The sequence below is a fragment of the Mustelus asterias genome, chromosome 23, assembly GCF_964213995.1.
Source record: "Mustelus asterias chromosome 23, sMusAst1.hap1.1, whole genome shotgun sequence".
In the NCBI taxonomy this organism is placed as follows: Eukaryota; Metazoa; Chordata; class Chondrichthyes; order Carcharhiniformes; family Triakidae; genus Mustelus; species Mustelus asterias.
Window position 1 is genome coordinate 49703040 of NC_135823.1, and position 23445 is coordinate 49726484.

At 46.2% G+C, this 23445-nt stretch overlaps 2 protein-coding genes across 7 annotated transcripts in view; one reads left to right on the forward strand and one right to left on the reverse strand.

Annotated features, from left to right (window-relative positions):
- The window catches only part of LOC144510751 (PDZ domain-containing protein 9-like), a 30135-nt gene extending 25136 nt beyond the window's left edge, over window positions 1–4999 (reverse strand). Inside the window, exon 1 of one of the 6 annotated variants that reach the window (XM_078240556.1) lies at window positions 4845–4999. The gene's annotated coding sequence lies outside the window, so the exon portion shown is untranslated. Of the gene's footprint in view, window positions 1–3779; window positions 3877–4208; window positions 4440–4844 lie in introns of those variants that run through there. The other 5 variants (XM_078240552.1, XM_078240555.1, XM_078240554.1 and 2 more) reach the window with 5 other exon arrangements.
- Window positions 4495–23445, forward strand: part of LOC144510752 (uncharacterized protein C16orf52 homolog B) — a 96868-nt gene continuing 77917 nt past the window's right edge. The window contains exon 1 of the mRNA XM_078240558.1: window positions 4495–4936. Coding sequence (XP_078096684.1) covers window positions 4831–4936 — 106 coding nt within the window. The 5' untranslated portion in view covers window positions 4495–4830. The remainder of the gene's footprint in view (window positions 4937–23445) is intronic.

Here is a 23445-nt window from a genome sequence, read left to right on the forward strand (position 1 = left end):
CTTCTTACTGTACCCACCCCAGTCCAACACTGGCATCTCCACATATTGATCCTCTGACAGTGCAGCACTCCCTCAGTACTGACCCTCTGATAGTGCAGCACTCCCTCAATACTGACCATCTGAAATTGCAGCACTCCCTCAGTACCAACCCTCTGACAGTGCAGCATTCTCTCAGCACTGACCCTCTGACAGTGCGGCACTCCCTCAGCACTGACCATCCGACAGTGCGGCACTCCCACAGCACTGACCATCTGACAGTGCGGCACTCCCTCAGCACTGACCATCCGACAGTGCGGCGCTCCCTCAGCGCTGACCCTCTGACAGTGCGGCACTCCCTCAGCACTGACCCTCCGACAGTGAGGCACTCCCTCAGCACTGACCCTCCGACAGTGAGGCACTCCCTCAGCACTGACCCTCCGACAGTGCGGTGCTCCCTCAGCGCTGACCCTCCGACAGTGCGGCGCTCCCTCAGCGCTGACCCTCCGACAGTGCGGCGCTCCCTCAGCGCTGACCCTCCGACAGTGCGGCGCTCCCTCAGCGCTGACCCTCCGACATTACGGCGCTCCCTCAGCGCTGACCCTCCGACAGTGCGGTGCTCCCTCAGCGCTGACCCTCCGACAGTGCGGCGCTCCATCAGCGCTGACCCTCCGACAGTGCAGCACTCCCTCAGCGCTGACCCTCCGACAGTGCGGCACTCCCTCAGCACTGACCCTCCGACAGTGTGGCACTCCCTCAGCACTGACCCTGTAACAGTGCAGCACTCCCTCAGCACTGACCCTCCGACAGTGCGGCACTCCCTCAGCACTGACCCTCTGACAGTGCGGCACTCCCTCAGTACTGACCCTCCGACAGTGCGGCACTCCCTCAGTATTGACCCTCCGACAGTGCGGCACTCCCTCAGCACTGACCCTCCGACAGTGCGGCACTCCCTCAGTACTGACCCTCCGACAGTGCGGCACTCCCTCAGCACTGACCCTGTGACAGTGCGGCACTCCCTCAGCACTGACCCTCCGACAGTGCGGCACTCCCTCCGTACTGACCCTCTGACAGTGTGGCACTCCCTCAGTACTGACCCTCTGACAGTGCGGCACTCCCTCAGCGCTGACCCTCTGACAGTGCGGCACTCCCTCAGTACTGACCCTCTGACAGTGCGGCACTCCCTCAGCACTGACCCTGTGACAGTGCGGCACTCCCTCAGCACTGACCCTCCGACAGTGCGGCACTCCCTCCGTACTGACCCTCTGACAGTGTGGCACTCCCTCAGTACTGACCCTCTGACAGTGCGGCACTCCCTCAGTACTGACCCTCTGACAGTGCGGCACTCCCTCAGCGCTGACCCTCTGACAGTGCGGCACTCCCTCAGTACTGACCCTCCGACAGTGCGGCGCTCCCTCAGTACTGACCCTCTGACAGTGCGGCACTCCCTCAGCGCTGACCCTCTGACAGTGCGGCACTCCCTCAGTACTGACCCTCTGACAGTGCGGCACTCCCTCAGTACTGACCCTCCGACAGTGCGGCGCTCCCTCAGCGCTGACCCTCCGACAGTGCGGCGCTCCCTCAGCGCTGACCCTCCGACAGTGCGGCGCTCCCTCAGCGCTGACCCTCCGACAGTGCGGCGCTCCCTCAGCACTGACCCTCCGACAGTGCGGCACTCCCTCAGCGCTGACCCTCCGACAGTGCGGCACTCCCTCAGCACTGACTCTCCGAGAGTGTGGCACCCCCTCAGCACTGACCCTGTGACAGTGCAGCACTCCCTCAGCACTGACCCTCCGACAGTGCGGCACTCCCTCAGCACTGACCCTCTGACAGTGCGGCACTCCCTCAGTACTGACCCTCCGACAGTGCGGCACTCCCTCAGTACTGACCCTCCAACAGTGCGGCACTCCCTCAGCACTGACCCTCCGACAGTGCGGCACTCCCTCAGTACTGACCCTCCGACAGTGCGGCACTCCCTCAGCACTGACCCTCCGACAGTGCGGCACTCCCTCAGCACTGACCCTGTGACAGTGCGGCACTCCCTCAGCACTGACCCTCCGACAGTGCGGCACTCCCTCCGTACTGACCCTCTGACAGTGTGGCACTCCCTCAGTACTGACCCTCTGACAGTGCGGAACTCCCTCAGTACTGACCCTCTGACGGTGCGGCACTCTCTCAGCGCTGACCCTCTGACAGTGCGGCACTCCCTCAGTACTGACCCTGTGACAGTGCGGCACTCCCTCAGCACTGACCCTGTGACAGTGCGGCACTCCCTCAGCACTGACCCTCCGACAGTGCGGCACTCCCTCCGTACTGACCCTCTGACAGTGTGGCACTCCCTCAGTACTGACCCTCTGACAGTGCGGCACTCCATCAGTACTGACCCTCTGACAGTGTGGCACTCCCTCAGCGCTGACCCTCTGACAGTGCGGCACTCCCTCAGTACTGACCCTCTGACAGTGCGGCACTCCCTCAGTACTGACCCTCTGACAGTGCGGCACTCCCTCAGTACTGACCCTCTGACAGTGTGGCACTCCCTCAGTACTGACCCTCCGACAGTGCGGCACTCCCTCCGTACTGACCCTCTGACAGTGTGGCACTCCCCCAGCGCTGACCCTCTGACAGTGCGGCACTCCCTCAGTACTGACCCTCTGACAGTGCGGCACTCCCTCAGTGCTGACCCTCTGACAGTGCGGCACTCCCTCAGCGCTGACCCTCCGACAGTGCGGCACTCCCTCAGCACTGACCCTCTGACAGTGCGGCACTCCCTCAGTACTGACCCTCCGACAGTGCGGCACTCCCTCAGTACTGACCCTTCGACAGTGCGGCACTCCCTCAGCACTGACCCTCCGACAGTGCGGCACTCCCTCAGTACTGACCCTCCGACAGTGCGGCACTCCCTCAGCACTGACCCTGTGACAGTGCGGCACTCCCTCAGCACTGACCCTCCGACAGTGCGGCACTCCCTCCGTACTGACCCTCTGACAGTGTGGCACTCCCTCAGTACTGACCCTCTGACAGTGCGGCACTCCCTCAGTACTGACCCTCTGACAGTGCGGCACTCTCTCAGCGCTGACCCTCTGACAGTGCGGCACTCCTTCAGCACTGACCCTCCGACAGTGCGGCACACCCTCCGTACTGACCCTCTGACAGTGTGGCACTCCCTCAGTACTGACCCTCTGACAGTGCGGCACTCCCTCAGCACTGACCCTCCGACAGTGCGGCACTCCCTCCGTACTGACCCTCTGACAGTGCGGCACTCCCTCAGTACTGACCCTCTGACAGTGCGGCACTCCCTCAGCGCTGACCCTCTGACAGTGCGGCACTCCCTCAGTACTGACCCTCTGACAGTGCGGCACTCCCTCAGTACTGACCCTCTGACAGTGCGGCACTCCCTCAGTACTGACCCTCTGACAGTGCGGCGCTCCCTCAGTACTGACCCTCTGACAGTGTGGCACTCCCTCAGCGCTGACCCTCTGACAGTGCGGCACTCCCTCAGTACTGACCCTCTGACAGTGCGGCACTCCCTCAGTGCTGACCCTCTGACAGTGCGGCACTCCCTCAGCGCTGACCCTCCGACAGTGCGGCGCTCCCTCAGTACTGACCCTCTGACAGTGCGGCGCTCCCTCAGTACTGACCCTCTGACAGTGCGGCACTCCCTCAGCGCTGACCCTCCGACAGTGCGGCGCTCCCTCAGTACTGACCCTCTGACAGTGCGGCGCTCCCTCAGTACTGACCCTCTGACAGTGCGGCACTCCCTCAGCGCTGACCCTCCGACAGTGCGGCGCTCCCTCAGTACTGACCCTCTGACAGTGCGGCGCTCCCTCAGCACTGACCCTCTGACAGTGTGGCGCTCCCTCAGTACTGACCCTCTGACAGTGTGGCGCTCCCTCAGCACTGACCCTCTGACAGTGCGGCGCTCCCTCAGCACTGACCCTCTGACAGTGTGGCGCTCCCTCAGTACTGACCCTCTGACAGTGTGGCGCTCCCTCAGCACTGACCCTCTGACAGTGTGGCGCTCCCTCAGCACTGACCCTCTGACAGTGTGGCGCTCCCTCAGCACTGACCCTCTGACAGTGTGGCGCTCCCTCAGCACTGACCCTCTGACAGTGCGGCGCTCCCTCAGCACTGACCCTCTGACAGTGTGGCGCTCCCTCAGTACTGACCCTCTGACAGTGTGGCGCTCCCTCAGCACTGACCCTCTGACAGTGTGGCGCTCCCTCAGTACTGACCCTCTGACAGTGCGGCGCTCCCTCAGCGCTGACCCTCCGACAGTGCGGCACTCCCTCAGCACTGACCCTCTGACAGTGTGGCGCTCCCTCAGTACTGACCCTCCGACAGTGCGGCACTCCCTCAGTACTGCTTTGATTTTTGAGTGACTGGCTGTTGTTGCCTGAAGCGGGACCGACACCATTCCCCATCCTCGCGCTCATCGCCTGCTGAGGGCGCGCGCACTCCCGCCTGCGTGCGGGTCCCCGCGGGCCCGGGGGCGCGCACGTTGCCGTTGCGGTCGCCGCCAGTGAGTCGCTGCCTCCCGTCGTTCGAGGCGCTGCCGGGGCCGAGCGGCTTTGGATCGGTTGGAGCTGCACCCCCACCCCGGCCTCTCACCCTCCCCAATCCCCCTCCCCTCATGGAGACGGCACACTGAGGCGGCCAGCACCGGGGGAGCAGCAGGAGCGGCTGGCGCGCTCGCACTGAGGGCCGGGCCGGGGTCCGAGCCCGGGGTCTGGGCTCCGCGGGCCGGGCTCGGCTCGGGCGATGCTTCGCGGCTCGGGGCGGGCGGCCGGCAGCCGCCGCGGTCTGGATGCAGAGTGAGGGCGGCCGCTCCCCCATTGCCGCCGGCTGGGAGCCGCCATGGATAAACTGACCATTATTTCAGGATGTCTGTTCCTGGCCGCGGACATCTTCGCCATCGCCAGCCTGGCCAACCCTGACTGGATCAACACCGGGGAGTCCGCAGGTGGGTGTCCGCCCGCCGGAGCGCCACAGCCCAGCACCCCCTCCCCAGAGACCACCTCCCCACAGACACCCCCTCCCCCTAGACACCCCCTCCCCCCAGGCACCCCCCCTCCCCCCAGGCACCCCCCCTCCCCCCAGGCACCCCCCCTCCCCCCAGACACCCCCCCTCCCCCCAGACACCCCCCCTCCCCCCAGACACCCCCCCTCCCCCCAGACACCCCCCCTCCCCCCAGACACCCCCCCTCCCCCCAGACACCCCCCCTCCCCCCAGACACCCCCCCTCCCCCCAGACACCCCCCCTCCCCCCAGACACCCCCCCTCCCCCCAGACACCCCCCCTCCCCCCAGACACCCCCCCTTCCCCCAGACACCATCTCCCCCCCCCCCCAGACACCACCACCTCCCCAGCCTCCCCCCCCAGACGCCCCCCTCGCCTGCCAGCCCCCAACGCCCCCCTCGCCAGCCCCCAACGCCCCCCTCGCCAAACGCCCCCAATGCCAACACCACCTCCCATCCTAACTCCCAACGACCCCATCTCCCCATCCCAGCTCCAGCGCCCCCTCACCCCTATGCCACCTGTGTCCCTTCACCCTCAGCTCCCCGTGTCCCCTCACCCCCATGTCCCTTCACCCCCATGTCCCTTCACCCCCATGTCCCCTCCCATAGCATCCCTGCCCCCAAACCCCCTCCCATAGTATCCTTCCCCTCTCCCCCACCACCCTCTCCCCCACCACCCTCTCGCCCACCACCCTCTCGCCCACCACCCTCTCCCCCACAGTGATTTCTCTTACTTTGTTAATGTGGGTGGGTGGGAGAGTGCACTGTCGTCTGTGAATGCGTGTGGGAGAACAACCTATTGTATTTCACCTTTTTACTTCTAACTTGATCAAAGAGAAATTATTTATCATGATCTCTGTTGCAAGTTATAACACTTGTTCCTCCACACTTCAAAATATATCTGGTTATTATTGGAAGATCTTACTGCCGGCAATTTACCCTCGAGGTTATCTTGCGTAAGTTAGCAGTGAATCCTGCTGCTTTGCATATATTAGAGAGGAAGGTTTCACTACCCAGTGTCAGGACAAACCAGAGTTATTTGGTTTGAAATGTTGCAGTGCCTGATTTAATTTTGGGTTGGGAGGAAAGTGCCTGGCCTAATTTCTGGTTTGGATTTATGAATGTCCATTTTTGTAGGGCAGCAGTGTTGAATATTTTTGTTGTGTTTCTTTGTTTACAGTTTTAAAGGCCATCTTGTCACACCTACACTTTACTAGCCATGTGTTGTAAAATATTGCTCCTGTGTGTCAAAGATACTTTAAAATGAGCACTTGGCAGTCTATAGTGTAGAATGTGGGGAAATAGATGTGAATGGTCCAGATTTTTAAAATTAAAAATAAACCTTTTTGTTTACAGATCTTTTAAAATGCTGACTTGTACAAGAATATGAAAGGAAAGCAGGAGCAGTTTATTAATAATATCTTTGGTATGATTATGAGATACAAAAATTGAAATGCTGCTAAATTTATTAAGTATTCTATTATTGTGAAGAGCATACCAGTAGCAAGTATTTAAGACAGCATGTGTGCAAGAGAGATTACAAATGCTTGCGAGTTTGAAATGCAAGCTTTGCTTCTTGACTCCTGAAGTTTGGCAGTAAAACTGTTAGTAATTATTTTAAGAAACTGAAGTTAACAAATTACAAGAGCTGAAGGCAGCTGATCTGTGACCCATTGTGGCTTTTGGAACAAATATGGTCAAGCTCAGTCAGCCATGCAATTGTGCGGCACCTGGTTTGATTTGATTAAAACTTGAAAAAGATGGTCAGCAAAATAGAATTAACTCTTGGTACTGATTTATGCTGCATTTATTTTTTTTGTGCTAGTGTGTCAGGCTTGCCTCAGTGTTGGCACTCTTGCATCAGGGCCCTCCTCTGTAGATTTGAGCACAACATCTAAGCTGATGCTCCTGGGGGAATGCTGCACTATCAGAGGTGCCATCTTCTGGATGAGATGTCAAATCAAGGCTCCGTCCGCCCTCTCCGATGGATGTAAACGATCTAGGGGCACAATTTGAAGAAAAGCAGCAGATGTCCTGGTCAATATTTAGCACAAACATCAGTTTTGACATTTATCCCGTTGCTGTTTGTGGGATCTTGCTGCATGTATAGTGGCTACCACGTTTACCTGCAGAACAATAGTGACTACGCTTCACAAATAATAATTGCCTGCAAACCGGTTTGTGACATCCTGGGGATGTGAAAGAAGCCACGTAATTTGTAATCTCGTTCTGTTTTTTTGCACAGTTGGCTGTTTCCTCTGAATGTCTTCCATTGGCATTGTTTATGCTGTTCTCTTCTGCAGAGCATCTTCAGAGTAATTGAGGGGCTTTGATTGGGTGGAGTAATTTTCAAATAAGTTGCTTATGCATGTTGAGTATTTTGCCGATTAAATGTTTCAGTGGTCCAGTTTCTGGCTGTTAACCTACTTGAACAACCATAGCAATCTTTCAAAATGCAATGCTAGAAGACAGCTCAGTGTAACTAATGGATTTGTTTTCAGTTCATATATTGGGGATCTATGTTATGTGGGTATATGGTAGCCGCTTGTATCCTTTGTATAATGCAGGGCCACCTGATCTGTGCTGATCTGCACCTCGCGCTGTTGGTTATTTGTGTGGACCTATTATTTGCAGATCACAATTTTATCTGTTCCCTTATATACTGTAAGTGTTTCTTTCATTCCATGTTTCACAAAGATTAGTTTGGTGGTTTAGGTAGACTATTAAGGTGAAATGATTAATTTTTAAAGTGATTCTAGTCCAGTCATATCCCAATATTCATTGCATTAGCCACGTGGATAATTAGAAATCCTGATATGGCTAATTGCATTTTTGATAAATCATCATTGTGAAATAGACACTGTCATTGGTCATGTCATATCAATAGTCATTCATGCAGCGTATGCATGTGCGCTGTAACCTTTCTGTGTATTTGTTAGAAAAGTGGTGAGATGCAAAACAGTGTGAAAATGCTTTTGTTCAGATCAGGGTAAGAAAAAAATTAATTTAAATATGTACAGGAATTCCATGCAATGAATGGTCGAACATTGCTGCATTGCTTTTTGGTCTCAGATGTGCAGCTGTGGTTTCTTTGCTGTTCTCTGGCTCCCACTGTCTCTAGTTGCAATCTATTTTCCGTAGAATAGTGGGTGGTGTAGGGGAAAATTATGTTGTAAACTAAAGCTAGTGTGAAAAAAGCTTTAGAGTTTTGAAGGTAAAGGGCTGGTCTAATAAGGGTGTTAAAATTGTTATACTAATTAGATAAAGTTGTTATATGTTATTTCCTCTCGTGATGCAATCCAAAAACAGGAGGGGACTAATATTGAACTTGGAGCAAGCAAGGTCATTTAGCAGTGAAATCAGAAAGCACTTTATCTCACAAGGGTTGGTGGAAATCTGGAACCCGGGAGAGGCTGTGGATGTTGGGTTAATTTGATATTTTCAAGATTAAGTTCAGTAGATTTTTATTAACTAAGACTATAGAGAAATAAAGAGCAGAGATAGGTAAATGGGAGTTGACGTACAGATGAGCCATGATCTGATTGTATGGTGGAACAGGCTTGAGGGGGTGAACAGCCTTGTCCTGTTCTTATGACTATTTCCATACATGAAGATGTTACTGAAGAGCAATTAACCATTTATTTTTTAAAAAACTAGGCAAGAACATTTTGGGTGATCGGCTGAATAACACTTTGCATACTTTGGAATGTTTCTTGTCACCTGAAATACTCCAGAATGTCCAAACATTTTGCACATAATTTCATACTTCATACCTTTTCAAGCTATATTAGACTTGATGTCACTTCATGGGAGGAGAAATTGTTTTATAATTACTTGCATTTATGCAGAGTGTTTTATGTTGAAGTCTCAAGTTACTAAATGATTCAGTACTTATTGATTTGATTTATTATTGTCACATGTATTAGCATACACTGAAAAGAATTGTTTCTTGCGCACTATACAGACAACGCATTCCGTTCATAGAGAAGGAAAGGAGAGAGTGCAGAACATAGTGTTACAGTCATAGATAGGATATAGAGAAAGATCAACTTAATGCAAGGTAAGTCCATTCAAAAGTCTTGACGGCAGCAGGGAAGAAGCTGTTCTTGGTACGTGACCTCAGACTTTTGTATCTTTTTCCCGATGGAAAAAGGTGGAAGAGAGAATGTCCAGGATGCGTGAGGTCCTTAATTATGCTGGCTGCTTTGCCGAGGCAGTGGGAAGTGTAGACAGAGTCAATGGATGGAGGCTGGTTTGCATGATGGATTGGGCTATATTCATGACCTTTAGTAGTTTCTTGCAGTCTTGGGCAGAGCAGGAGCCATACCAAGCTGAGCGTGGTGTCGTTTAAGTAGTCCCTTTTGATTTCTGATGGCAGATGATATTCGAAACGAATAATTTCAAAAATGCCACAACTGGCTAGAATTTAATACATCTAGATTTTCAACTGGCTCTCTGAACAGAATAGAAGGCAGATTCAAATTCCTTTTATTGACTTGTGCCAGTTGTGCTGATATGGAGATATTAATTATTGAAATTACATGAGTTTTCATCAATAACAGAAAAATATCCTCGCTCATCTACTAAAATTGCCATCTGATCTTTTTGGACTTGGCATCTCTAAATGTACCAAATGATTTATAAAGCCTAAGGTAGTTGGTGATTTTAAAAGTAGTTTGGAAAATTACGGCATGTCTTTTATGAAGTTTTACTGAGCTGGCTTCCGTAATCTTGTCCAAAATGTTTAGCAGCTGCTTCCTTTTTATGCACTTGTTCTGAAGCCTTGATTTTTATATCTAGCCCATAGCAATATCCTGTGAGCGTCTTTACTTTGAATGAAGTCTTCAATCCTTATGTTTGTTTTGTACCATTTCCATGAGTTTATTTTGCACACCATTTTACCACCCAATAGTACGTGTCTTTCCATTTCCTTCGGTTTGTTTTTACATTCTGCTTCTTTACTCCATCGTGGAACCTGTTTTCAGATTGGTATAATGTGGTTTTACTCTGTCTCCTTCTTCTGTGTAATTTACTTAATAACATAATATTCAGTCCATTGATATGAAGCTAGATGCGCTGTTAAGGAGAGTTGTGCTATAACCAGATGTTTCAAAGTTAAGGTGCGCACTGTACTTTGCATCAGATTTTTAAATATATATATTTCTTGTTCAATCTCCAAAGATTGATGCAGTATTTTACTGATACTGATAGCATTCAGCACATTATGTAAATACTGAAATGAAAAGCAGCCACAAAGGCTTGCTTGTTCTTTTCATATCTCATTACTCTCACTTGGCTTTAACATCTTCCATTGACCCTAACGTTAGAGTGGAAAACCTTGGCCCAACATGCAACAGTGGTGAAGCAGATTGTTAGGATGTGTTTCGAGAGTGACGTAAAGTGACCTTCTTCACTGGGGCAATGCCTGACCTCCACATGAAGGATAATAACATAGTAACATTGAAACATTAGAACAGAAGTAGGCCATTCTGCTATCAGGGTGATTATAGGCATGAACCTATGTGGCACAGCTTGGGGCTGCTGTCAGTGTGTGTTGATGCGCGTATCAGATTAATGCAAAAAAGTGATTTTTAGTATCAACTCTTAGCGTCAGTGCTGCAGAAAGAATCCCATTTATAAGCTTCTGCAGCCTAATTAGCTTCAAACAACACAAGTGTTATTTTGCCTGTGCTGGTACAGTTGGATGGGCTATGGCCTCCAGCTGTTGAACCAAAGAAGACCTTGTTTGTTGGCCTCTCTCAGCAGCAAGTTGATTTTGTACTTGTGCTGCAGTCAGGGTGAAACAATCAGTGTTTGGCAGTGTGTGTGCATTGGTTCCAGTGCTGGGTCTGCCATTTTATGTTCAGAGTTTTCTGCAAATGTTGTATTAATTTTAAGAATAAGAAAGAACTTTTTTTAGTTGTACTGAGGGAATAGCCCAGCTAACTGTAATCAAATAACGCGTTTGCAGAATAGGGGTAAAGTCCGATTTTATTTTGTTATGCTTCTACAATGATCCTGAAGGAGTTGGTTGTTGCTGACTACTTTGGGTTGACCTTGTGGAATGAAAGTTTGGGTGTGTTGTCCTAAGTTTGACATATTTATCAAAATATTAATTATTTGGGCTCTCTGGTTTTGGTGTTAAACTGATAACTGTTAACCTTTCCCGAGAGGAGATTGAAATTATATTTATAAACCAGCAGACAGATTAAAATGTCTTCATGTCCAGCAATTGTCATCTCCCAAAAAGGAGCTGGTACAACAAATTAAAACACACGAGAGCTGCCCTGAGGTTCTGCACATTGACCCAGCCACCTGGTGTGATGCAAGGCTAAATTTCTCCCTTCAGTAACCTTGCTTCCCCAAAATGATCCAAAACATAAATGGTTTCAAACCCTTTTGGCTAATTTTACATCTTGACATGTTTAATATGAAAGGTCAAATTACGTCCACTTTTTATTCTTCCATGGGATGTGGTTATTGCTGACAAGGCCAGCGTTAGTTGTCCATCATAATTGCTTTTGAACTTAGTGGTTCTAATGATTCGAAGAAACAAAATTAAACAGTGGAAATCTTACTGCATGCGTTCATGGAAGCAGCCCCCTTCTGGATTTCACAGTGCAGCTGTTTCACTGTGGGAATATTATAATCCTGGATCCTGTTGGAAATTTGTGGGGAATACTAATTTTATTTATTCCGTTGCTAAAATGTAGTCAGACAATTTCTCATTCATTTGTAGAGTTGCACAAAAGGTTAGATTCTGACATTGAAATGTCTAGAACGATAATTCAATACCCGACTATTCTGTGGGGAAGAGAATAGAGCCAACGTTTTGAGTCTAGATGACCCTTCGTCAGAGCCATTCAGACATCAGACCTGCAGAGATTTTCCAGCATTTTCTGTTTTTGTTTCAGATTCCAGCATCCGCAGTATTTTGCTTTTACCCGACTGTTCTGTCATCTGTGCTGAAATAGAATATGAAGAATTACTGGACTTAATTGCAATGACCTTTTCTTTTTAAGAATTACTTCATTTACTGATTTCAGAATTTGAATTGCAGAAGAGGATAACAAATTCATCTTGGTGTTTTTTCATTGGTTTAACATTGCCAATTACCAACTGCATTACTGTTTGGATGGCCTTTCTGGTACTCAGAATCATAGAATGTTCCATTTTCTCTGGTATTGTAGTACATCAAAGTACAAGTTTATACCTCTCCCATATCTAATGGTTCAAACACTTATTCAGTGCTTGTAGAATGTTTCTTATGGTTGGGATTCTTTGCACTTTGCTTGCAGACTGTTGTGCCCCATTAAGCAACTTCCTGCTGCCCTTTTCTGCTATTTTCTAATATTTCAATGGTTAGCATTTAGGGATGGCCTCCAGCAACTACAGCCTCAACACGGAAGAGGTCGTAGCATCATTTAGCCAAGGGAACAACTGCTATGCTGTTCTTGCTTATTATTGGTATTTGTATAAAATGATGCACTAAATTTGTGTACTAAAACGTGGAATTTTTGCTGTGGTTTGTTGGATAGAGCTGCCTTCTGGAGATGGCGCTATAAAACAAAGTGGTGTCCATGTTCCTGGCGGTAAGAAACAACACTTCACATGAGATTGCTACCTCCATTCTAAAAGCAGATGTAAACTGGCTCCTTTGCTCTATTGGAAAATGTTGGAATTGCACATGTATTTATTCTGTCTTTGTTGCCAATCTCTGAGTGCAGCCCAGGTACAAATGGAGTGAATTTGGAATAGGTTATCCACGTTATAATCCACAAATGCACCCAGTGCAAGTGGTTCTGCAGTATAAATGGGCTATTTGTGCGGGCTTTAGCTAAGAACTGCAACATTAGTGTAGGCGGCATTATGAGGAGACTTTGCAAGCTGTTGCTGCTGTGTTAATCATGTTCCCTTGCATATCTAATGGTCTTAACACTTATTCTATTCCAAATTGCATGCTTTACTTTAAATCACTGTAGAGAGTGGGGCCATTTCTGGCAACCACTGTCAATGTGAAACGCCGCCAGATCAGTATAGCACAAAATTCAGTACACCAGGCTCCTACTAATCTGGAGCATAAAGGTGCTTAGACTCTCCATGACCCACAGAACATTTTGCTTTCCACACAAGCCATTTCTCCTTTCTTGTTGCACTGGAGTCGTTAATTTTGTTTTGACGGGGCAGCTGTAACATTATATTTTGCGTATCTGAGACTGAAGCTATTTTTGGGACACCAATTTGTGAAGAATGTTTCTGTGCAGCCTCTTATGCACAGAGTTGCAGTGTTTTTGTAGTGAAACAACTTTCTTAGTGTTCATTTCTAAGTTTTATGAAAATTAAGGTTTAAACTTCTCAATTACTGACACGGTTGCTTATTTAATTAAAATTTTACTGATCTTAGTTCCTGCTGTAGTTGAATTCGCCAAGGGGTAAAAAAAGGCAGAGCTTGGAGACAAAGTTTAGCCTGTTTGCAGATTTTTAAAAAGTACTCGATAACCTTAGAAGCCAAGCAAAAAAAGGTCTCCAATATATAAAGGAAGCAAGATAAGGAAATGGATGACAGTTAAAATGTTAACTGACGACCATTTTCTCACAGAGCTGTTCCTTGAGGAGCCAGCGAGGGAGACACAGGTTGATACTAGTGTCAGGCTCTCATCCAGCAGGAAAATTATAGTGATACATTTTGTTTTTTTTGTATTTGTGAGTGAATTGTGCAACCTTGACCAGAAAAAAATACTGAAAGTGTCCAGTGGATGAATGAGAAATCTGTAAAGGAAAGATGATTTTTGTTTTGGGCCTTAACCTTAAATTTTGGGCTACATTTTTGCACTAATGAATTAGTATGGGTAGGGGCTGATATTGAATCACTTCACAGTTGGAAATATATAAATAGTATCTGCAGTAAAACGTAAGTGCAGAAATAAGTTTTTGAAGTTGTTTGCCTTTTTCAAAAGCCTTCTAGAACCTGTCATTGGATGCTTAGATTATAAGAGTTTTCTTTCAGATAGTTTATGAAGAACTGCTCCTATAATTTGGAGCATATCCTGTATGGGTCAGACCGTGACCCACATGCAGTACAATATGCAGCAGATTCCTTTCAACAGATGTTTATCTGATAGCCTCATGTGTTGCCATACTAGACTAGAAGGAAACACAATTCCCACTGGTGGAAAAGTGTTGTTGGTTATGCTTTGACTGCATTTATTTGCAGTTTTAAAATAAGATGTTTTGTAAATTGGGCAAAATAAACCTCAACACAGGTATATATTTTTTCAGTTAGACTGGCTTTAAAATGTGTGAATAAGCAGAGATAGAGAATGGTTAAAAAGATAATTTCAATACAACCATTACGAATTGTGACTTTAAAAAAAATTAAATGGTGCAAATCATAGTGGAGCAAAATAGTCTAACAAATCAATTCACTTGGGTCATGTTTTATGCCTCAAGTATTAGCGGTACATTGATTTCTTCACTTGTATTTTTTAAACTGAATGCTCAATCATATTGTACTGAGAAAAGAGAAGCTTTCATTTATATAGTGCTTTTCATGATCTCAAAGCACTTTGCAGCCAATGAAGTAACTTTTAAAGTGTAGTTTCTGTTTCAACATGGGAAACACGGCAGGCAATATGTACACAGTAAATCCCCAAACACAGCAATGTGATAATCACCAGATTTTTTTTGTGATTTTGATATTTGCCAGGACACCAGGGATCGCTCTCATGCTCTTCTTCAAAATACAGACACGGAACCTTTTTTGATTTGATTTATTATTTATACATGTATTGGTATGCAGTGAAAGTATTGTTTCTTGCGTGCTATGGAAGGGCACGAATATCCTGGCTGGGAGTTTTGCTAGTGCAGTTCGGGGGGGTTTAAACTAGTATGGCAGGGGGGTGGGGATCAAAATATTAGGTCTACAAGTGTAGAGGCTGGGGACGAGCTTGGGGCTGGGACAAGGCTGGCAAAGAAGAAGAGCACTCTGGGGGAGGATGACCTCACTGGGCCTGGAGGTCTGGAGTGCTTATACTTCAATGCAAGGAGCGTAACAGGTAAGACAGACGAACTTAGGGCCTTAATGCTCACGAGGAATTTGGATGTGGTTGCGGTGACAGAGACTTGGTTGAAAGAGGGACAGGACTGGCAGCTGAATATTCCGGGGTACAAGTGTTTTAGGCGAGACAGAGGAGGGGCCAAAAGAGGTGGGGGAGTAGCAGTATTAGTTGGAGAGCAAATTACAGCGGTGCAGAGGGAGGACAATTCAGAGGGGTCGTGTAACGAGTCACTCTGGGTGGAGCTTAGAAACAGGAAGGGCGCAGTCACTATGTTGGGGGTATACTACGGCCCCCCAACAGCCCAAGGGAAGTGGAAGAACGGATATGTCAGGAGATACTGGATAGGTGCAGGAAAAATAGGGTTGTCGTAGTGGAAGACTTCAATTTCCCTGGTATAGACTGGAAATCGCTGAGAGCTGGGACTCTGAATGGGGAGGAATTTGTAAAATGCGTACAGGAGGGTTCTTTGGAACAATATGTAGATAACCCGACTAGAGAGGGGGCTATACTGGACCTAGTACTGGGGAATGAGCCCGGTCAGGTCTTCAAAGTTTCGGTAGGGGAACATGTGGCAAATAGTGACCACAATTCTGTTAGCTTTAGGATAGTGATGGAAAAGGATGAGTGGTGTCCTAAGGGTAAGGTGTTGGATTGGGGGAAGGCTAACTTTAGTGGGATTTGGCAGAAATTGGCAGCTCTTGATTGGGAGAGGCTGTTTGAGGGTAAATCCACATCTGGCATGTGGGAGTCTTTTAAGGAACAGTTGTTAGGGCTACAGGACAGGCATGTGCCTGTAAAAAAGGATAGGAAGGGTAGGATTCGAGAACCGTGGATAACCAGGGAAATTGAGGGACTGGTCAAAAAGAAAAGAGAGGCGTATGTTAGGTCCAGGCAGCTAAAAACGGAGGGAGCTCTGGAGGAGTACAAAGAAAGTAGAAAGGCAAAAGGGGTCACGAAATGTCCTTGGCAGACAGGATTAAGGAGAATCCCACGGCATTTTATTCATACATTAGGAACAAAAGGGTTGTCAAGGAAATAAATCGGACCTCTCAGGGACAAAAGTGGGGAATTATGCTTGGAGCCCAAAGAAGTAGGGGAGATCCTAAATGAATACTTTGCGTCGGTATTCACAAAGGAGAGGGATGTGTTGACTGGGAGTGTCTCGGAGGGGAGTGTTGAACCGTTGGAGAAAATCTCCATTACAAGGGAGGAAGTGTTAGGTTTGTTAGAGAATATAAAGACTGACAAATCCCCAGGGCCTGATGGAATCTATCCAAGGCTGCTCAGGGAGACGAGAGATGAAATCGCTGGGCCTCTGACACAAATCTTTGTCTCGTCACTGGACACAGGTGAGGTCCCAGAGGATTGGAGGATAGCTAATGTGGTCCCGTTATTTAAGAAGGATAGGAAGGATAACCCCGGTAATTATAGGTCGGTGAGCTTGACGTCCGTGGTGGGGAAGTTGTTGGAGAAGATTCTTAGAGATAGGATGTATGCGCATTTAGAAAGGAATAAACTCATTAACGATAGTCAGGATGGTTTTGTGAGAGGGAGGGCATGCCTCACTAACCTGGTGGAGTTTTTTGAAGAAGTGACTAGAATGGTTGACGAGGGAAAGGCCGTGGATGTCGTCTATATGGACTTTAGTCAAGCGTTTGACAAAGTCCCTCATGGTAGGCTGGTGAAAAAGGTTGGATCTCATGGGATAAAGGGGGAGGTGGCTAGATGGGTGGAGAACTGGCTTGGTCACAGAAGACAGAGGGTGGTAGTGGAAGGGTCTTTTTCCGGCTGGAGGCCTGTGACTAGTGGTGTTCCGCAGGGCTCTGTATTGGGACCTCTGCTGTTTGTGATTTATATAAACGATCTGGAAGAAGGTGTAACTGGGGTGATCAGTAAGTTTGCGGACGACACAAAATTGGCAGGACTTGCAGATAGTGAGGAGCATTGTCAGAGGCTACAGAAGGATATAGATAGGCTGGAAATTTGGGCAAAGAAATGGCAGATGGAGTTCAATCCTGATAAATGCGAAGTGATGCATTTTGGTAGAACTAATGTAGGGAGGAGCTATACGATAAATGGCAGAACCATAAAGGGTGTAGATACGCAGAGGGACCTGGGTGTGCAAGTCCACAGATCCTTGAAGGTGACGTCACAGGTGGAGAAGATGGTGAAGAAGGCATATGGCATGCTTGCCTTTATAGGACGGGGCATAGAGTATAAAAGTTGGGGTCTGATGTTGCAGATGGATAGAACATTGGTTCGGCCGCATTTGGAATACTGCATCCAGTTCTGGTCGCCACACTACCAGAAGGACATGGAGGCTTTGGAGAGAGTACAGAGGAGGTTTACCAGGATGTTGCCTGGTATGGAGGGGCTTAGTTATGAGGAGAGATTGGGTAAACAGGGGTTGTTCTCCCTGGAAAGATGGAGGATGAGGAGAGACTTAATAGAGGTGTATAAAATTATGAAAGGCATAGATAGGGTGAACGGTGGGAAGCTTTTCCCCAGGTCGGTGGTGACGTTTACGAGGGGTCATAGGTTCATGGTGAAGTGCGGGAGGTGTAACACAGATATCAGAAGGACATATTTTACACAGAGGGTGTTGGGGGCCTGGAATGCGCTGCCAGGCAAGGTGGTGGAGGCGGACACACTGGGAACGTTTAAGACTTATCTAGATAGCCATATGAACGGAGAGGGAATGGAGGGTTACAAAAGAATGGTCTAGTTTGGACCAGGGAGCGGCACGGGCTTGGAGGGCCGAAGGGCCTGTTCCTGTGCTGTTTTGTTCTTTGTTCTATACAGACAAAACATATCGTTCATAGAGTACGTAGGGGAGAAGGAAAGGAGAGGGTGCAGAATATAGTGTTTGCATCCACCTGAGCAGCCAGATGCGGGAACTCAGTTTAACATCACCTCTGACAGTTCAGTATTTCCGCTATACTTCACTGGAATTTCAGCTTTTAGGCTTGTACTCGAGCTCTGTTATGGGACTTAAATCCATATCCATATGAGTGTGGAGTTCGCGGGGGCACATAGAGGTGACTTTCCTATCAGTAGCCATAACGATGTATATATTATGCAGACCTCTTAATTAACCTACTATGATTGTGATTCAGGTGGAGTTGGAGGAAAGGGCTGCAATTAAAGCAGAAATCTTATGTTGACTATTAAAGATTAGTTTTAATTTGCCATTTTACTGCGAAAGGCAAGATGCATGTCAATGTTTTGGGGTTGCGGGTCACAGGGTAGTTGGATAATTGTAGTTCTAAGTGCTCAACAATCCTACCATTGGTGCACAACAGTAATAAGATATAAACATAAACAGCATTTCACTTGCTGTGAAATCTATCTGAAAAGAAAAATAGGTTTTGAGAGGAACCTGGTAACTGCTCAGTGGCCTAATTCCTGTGGTGTTTACAAACATTTCTGTTTCCTTAATTATTGGACATGTTTGGTTTCAATTCACTGGAAGGCAGATATGTGGGATCAGATGCTTCTGCATTGCTTAGTGGTCTTTGGAGGCCAATTTGCATTCTAACTGGACTCCACTGGACACACCTATAAAAAACAGCAAACTGTTTTCTTCTGGATATATCATGGGTTGTTAGATTTTTTAAAATAATCCCATCTTTAGATGTTCACGTAGGCTCTTTAAACACTTCCAAATCAGCAAGAGCTTTCTCTTTGACTTTCCTTCTCTACTGTCATGACTTATACTGCATTGTTGGGTATATTTAAGGCCTAGGTAGATAGATTTTGGATCTCTCAGGGAATCCAGTGATATGGGGAGTGTGCAAGAGAGTGGAATTGAGGCAGAGTATCAGCCATGTTTGTATTGAATGGTGAAGCAGTTTGCAGGGGCTGTATGATCCATTCCTGCTCCTATTTATTTTCTTTGCAGGATAAAAGAGCAGGGCAGTTCTCTGTGCCCTGGCCAATATTTATCACTCAGCCAACTTCAGAAGAAAGATTATCTATTTGGTCATTATCACACTGCTGTTTGTGAGGGTTTGCTGTGGGTATATTGGCTGCCAAGTTTAATAACCAATTCAACTTCAAACAAGTCAAGGCTGTAACCAAATCTATGAACCAAAGTAGGTGAAAATGGTTTGTTATTCGATGTGCAATGTACTTATTGATGCAGTATTTTTTGCACCACATGCTACATAACAATAGTGACTAGATTTCAAAAAGCACTACTTTGAGATATCCAGTGGTTGTGAAAAATGCTATTAAGTGTACAAGCCTTTCTTTCCTTGATCAGCAGTCAGAAGATGGGTATGGACATTGTGATCAATCAAGTTTTCAGTGAGGAATATCCTGGAGGCCAGCAGCAAGTGCGCAATGTGAATAGAATGATGCACTTATCTTTATGGGTGGTTTTGACACCCATCTCTGCAAATATCATTACCCCAGCATGCTGTGCTGTCAGAGACACTGGTTGGTGTGTTTTACTGCCTGACTGATAGGCAGATGTAAAGATTGTTTTTTGAAATTTTTTTCTTATCTATTTTATAATTTTAATACAGCCAGAGGAACAGGCATATTTAGGTGGAATAAGAAGGGCAGATTATTGTGGAAGATGGAACATTGGCAGGTATTTGAAATTCTCCAGTATTTGTTTTAACAGGTACACTGCTTTTATCCATTTAGAATAGATAAATCCTATTAAAAAGACGGATATTTTCCATGTGGATTAAATATGCATCAGTGGGTAATGCTCTATGTTGAATGTTTTATTAATAAATGTAAGTATCTTTTGAGGATTGTTGTACCACATTAACTACAGACGGACAATAGTGTGAGCGCAGAAAATTGATATGTGCAAACAAGCAAATTCCTGCTTGTGTCATGACAGTACTAATTCACCCACAAGGGTGGTCTCATTAAAACTGGAGTCATAGTTGAATGTTTTGTGAGGATGAAATGTAGGCTCCTTCCAACAAGGGAGTTTTTCAGTAATCTGAATGGTACTGTGGATGCCATAGAAATAGACAGGCGCTATGATAGTGGGCTGTTTGTTTTCACAACAATGCTGAGTAAAGTACAGTAGCATGGACATCCTTCAAGTGAATATGAATGTAGATAGTTTATCAGCTACTATTAGCCAATTCAATTTATGTGGCAGCAGCTGTTCCTGATTCTTTTGCTCGCAGTAAGTTTGGGGTATTTTCTCTGTGATCTGTCTGATAAGTACCAGTGCTAAGCTGAGCGAGCTGCAAGCAGTGAATAAAGCCATGTAATTGATTTGGTGGCTGTAGAAGATGTAGGTAATGGGTTACTATGAACTGTCTTTTTGTTCTTTAATTCCTTTGTAACATCAGCCCATTAGTTGTGATTGATTTTATATGGCCAGGGGCGAACCATTTATATATCCAACTCTCGATAGTTCAGCATTGGAATTGAATTCTGGAAAAGGAGGGACTGAAATATAGGAACAGGAGTTGACCTCAAGCCTGTTCCGCCACTCTGTTAGATCATGGTTGATCTGCAGCTCAGCTCCACTTATCCTCCTTTGTTTCATATTTTCTGCTACCCGAACTGAAATTCCACAATTTCAGTACTGAAAATTTCAGTTGAACTTCAGCATCCACTTCGGGATGAGAATTCCAGATGCCAGACATGATTGATCACTCCATCCTCCTCAACATGCCCATCTCATTGGAATTGGCCTTGCTTCGTTCTGCTCCTACCAGCCCTATAGCAGCCAGCTAATCTTCAATAACAACTACCTCTCCAGCTCATGCGCAATCACCTGAAGAGTTCTTCTAAGCATCTGCACAGTAGCAGCATTACCCATGAACACTGGCTCAATCTCCCCTGTTACTCTTACCAAATATATATTTTTTTACCTCCAAGTATTCATGCCTATTTAATGAAGAATGGATTAACCAAAATTCTGTATATGTTGCAAGTCATCGATCTAAATCAACCCAGTTTCTCTCTCCACAGATGCTGCCAGAGCTACTGAGTATTTACAGAATTTCCTGTTTTTGTCTCCGTATTCCCTATAATTGGATATTAAGTTTAAAGCTGTTCCTTATGTCCGACAAAAGCATTTGCCTCCTTTCCATTGGCCTTATCCTTCTCCCTGCTGCTTGCCTGTCATTCCTAATCCCTCTCCCCCCCCCCCTTTACACCTTTGGTGGCACCTCTCATTCCCTCTGTCATAAAGTCTCATATTCAACAACTTGATGTGCAGACATTATTTGTAATCACATGCATGTGTTGTCATGGTTTAAACATTGCTTTATATAATTCCTACACTTAACTGACTAGTTCCATGGCAGCTACTGCAGTCTGTTATTACAAAAATGAACATTTCATTGTGCTAAATGGTGATCTTTAATAAGCATTCATCCAGCTGAATGTAATGAACTTGGCAGAGCATGAATAATGCACCAGTTTATGCACAAGAAAATTACACAGATATTTTGATAATAAAGGAGATATTTCACTGGAGTAAATTTTGAGTGAACTCAGTGTTGCTCCTTCTTCCTACCTCCTTTAACCCTTGATAACTCTGCATTCCTCTAACTCTAGCCTTTGTTCCTTGGTTCTAGATTCTGGAATTCCCTGTATAAATTTTTATATTACTGCATCTCTGTCCTTTCAATACACTCCTTAAAACCTACTACTTTATCAAGACCTTTCCTAATGTCTCCTCTTTGGCTCTGTATCATGTTTTCTGATTACATTCCTGTGAAGTGTCTTGGGATGTTGTTCTTAATGGCTTTATAATTACTGTTTAAACATAAGATTACCTACATGTTTTCTGTCAACTATTTTATCTTTGTGTACTTTCCTATTAAGCTGCTGTCAAATACAGTTTAGTATTTGATGATGTACTGTGGAATACCAGAAATATATTTCCCCAAAGGATTGTGTTCAAAACTATTATCCAAACAAATTGATCCAGTAATTTCTGTATATTGCTCTTATGTCCTCAATCCAGTCAACTCTGCAACTTTCTCCAGCCTTGTATCCTTTCCAGTCCTCCTGACTACGGCTGCCAGATCATTCTCTCTGTTATGCATAGTGAAGATCTTTTGGAATAGGTTTTTTTCGTAATAAGAAACCAGTTAATCCAGTAGCACAGTGAAAAGAGAACTGGCACAGTTATATCCCTCTCTGCTGTCTTGAATACCAAAGTCGTGTTTCCTGGTGCTGCTTTTTGAACGGATTTTGATTGAGTTTTTTGTGCAATTGCCATTTTACAACATGTATTTTTAGAATTTGAAAACTGATTGATGTTTTTGGGCATCTTTCGCATGGAGTAGAACTTAAAATGACTTATTAATGATTTTCTCTTCTTGCACAAAGTATCCTTTGTGTATGGAAGAACAGGAACGCTTTGGTCTCACTCCACAGACTCATGGGCCACTAACCTTTTTCACTTGGTCTTTCAGGGATATTTATTCAGGTTTGTTGTGTAAAAGATGTGAAGATATATTTGAACTGTTGAATTTTCACTGATAATATAAATCTCAAATGACTATTCTCATTCAGTGTATGGTGATGCCTTCTAATGAAAAATATAGCCGCCCTCATTTTCAGCACTGTGGGATAATGTTGCTGACTGTTGACTGAATGGTGTCCTACGACCACTTAGCTGTTTGCTTTACAGCCACAGCGGTTCAGAGTTTGAGGCCTAGAACTCCATTACATTTGAAGTTTGATCCATAACAACTTTGCTACACAATGAATCATAGGGGAAAAAAATTGTTAGTAGGAGTGGTCTACAGCCCCCCCCCCCAAAAAAAACAACGAATAACCACAATGTAGGACCAAATATACAGGAAGAAATATTGGGTGCTTGTGATAAAGGGGCAGCAATAATCATGGGTGATTTTAATTTGCATATAAACTGAAATGATGAGTTAATGACCTCAGAGTAAAAGCACCCCTAGATAGCCATGACCACAATATGATTGAATTTTACAGCCAGTTTGAAAAGAAGAGTGGGCCTAGGATTAATATTTTAAACTTAAATAAGGGCAACTGTGTGTGTGTGCATGAAAGCTGAGCTAGCTGAAGTGGACTGGGATATTAGGCAATAGGATAGTTCAGAATACTCAGAATAGAGGATATTTCAGAATAAATATATTCCAACTATAAAGAAAAATTCAAATTTGCAGAAGACACAAAGATAGGTAGGAAAGTATATTCTGAAGAGAACAGAGGAGGTTGCAGATAGATATAGATAGGTTGAGTGAGTGGACAAAAATCTGGTAGATGGTGAATAATGTGGGAAAATATGAAGTTCACTTTGGCAGGAAAAATCAAAAAGCAGAGTATTACTTAATCGGAGAACGACTGCAGCATTCCAAGGTGCAGAGGGATCTAAGTGTGCTAGTGCGTGAATCACAAGAAGTGTACAGGTACAGCAAGTAATT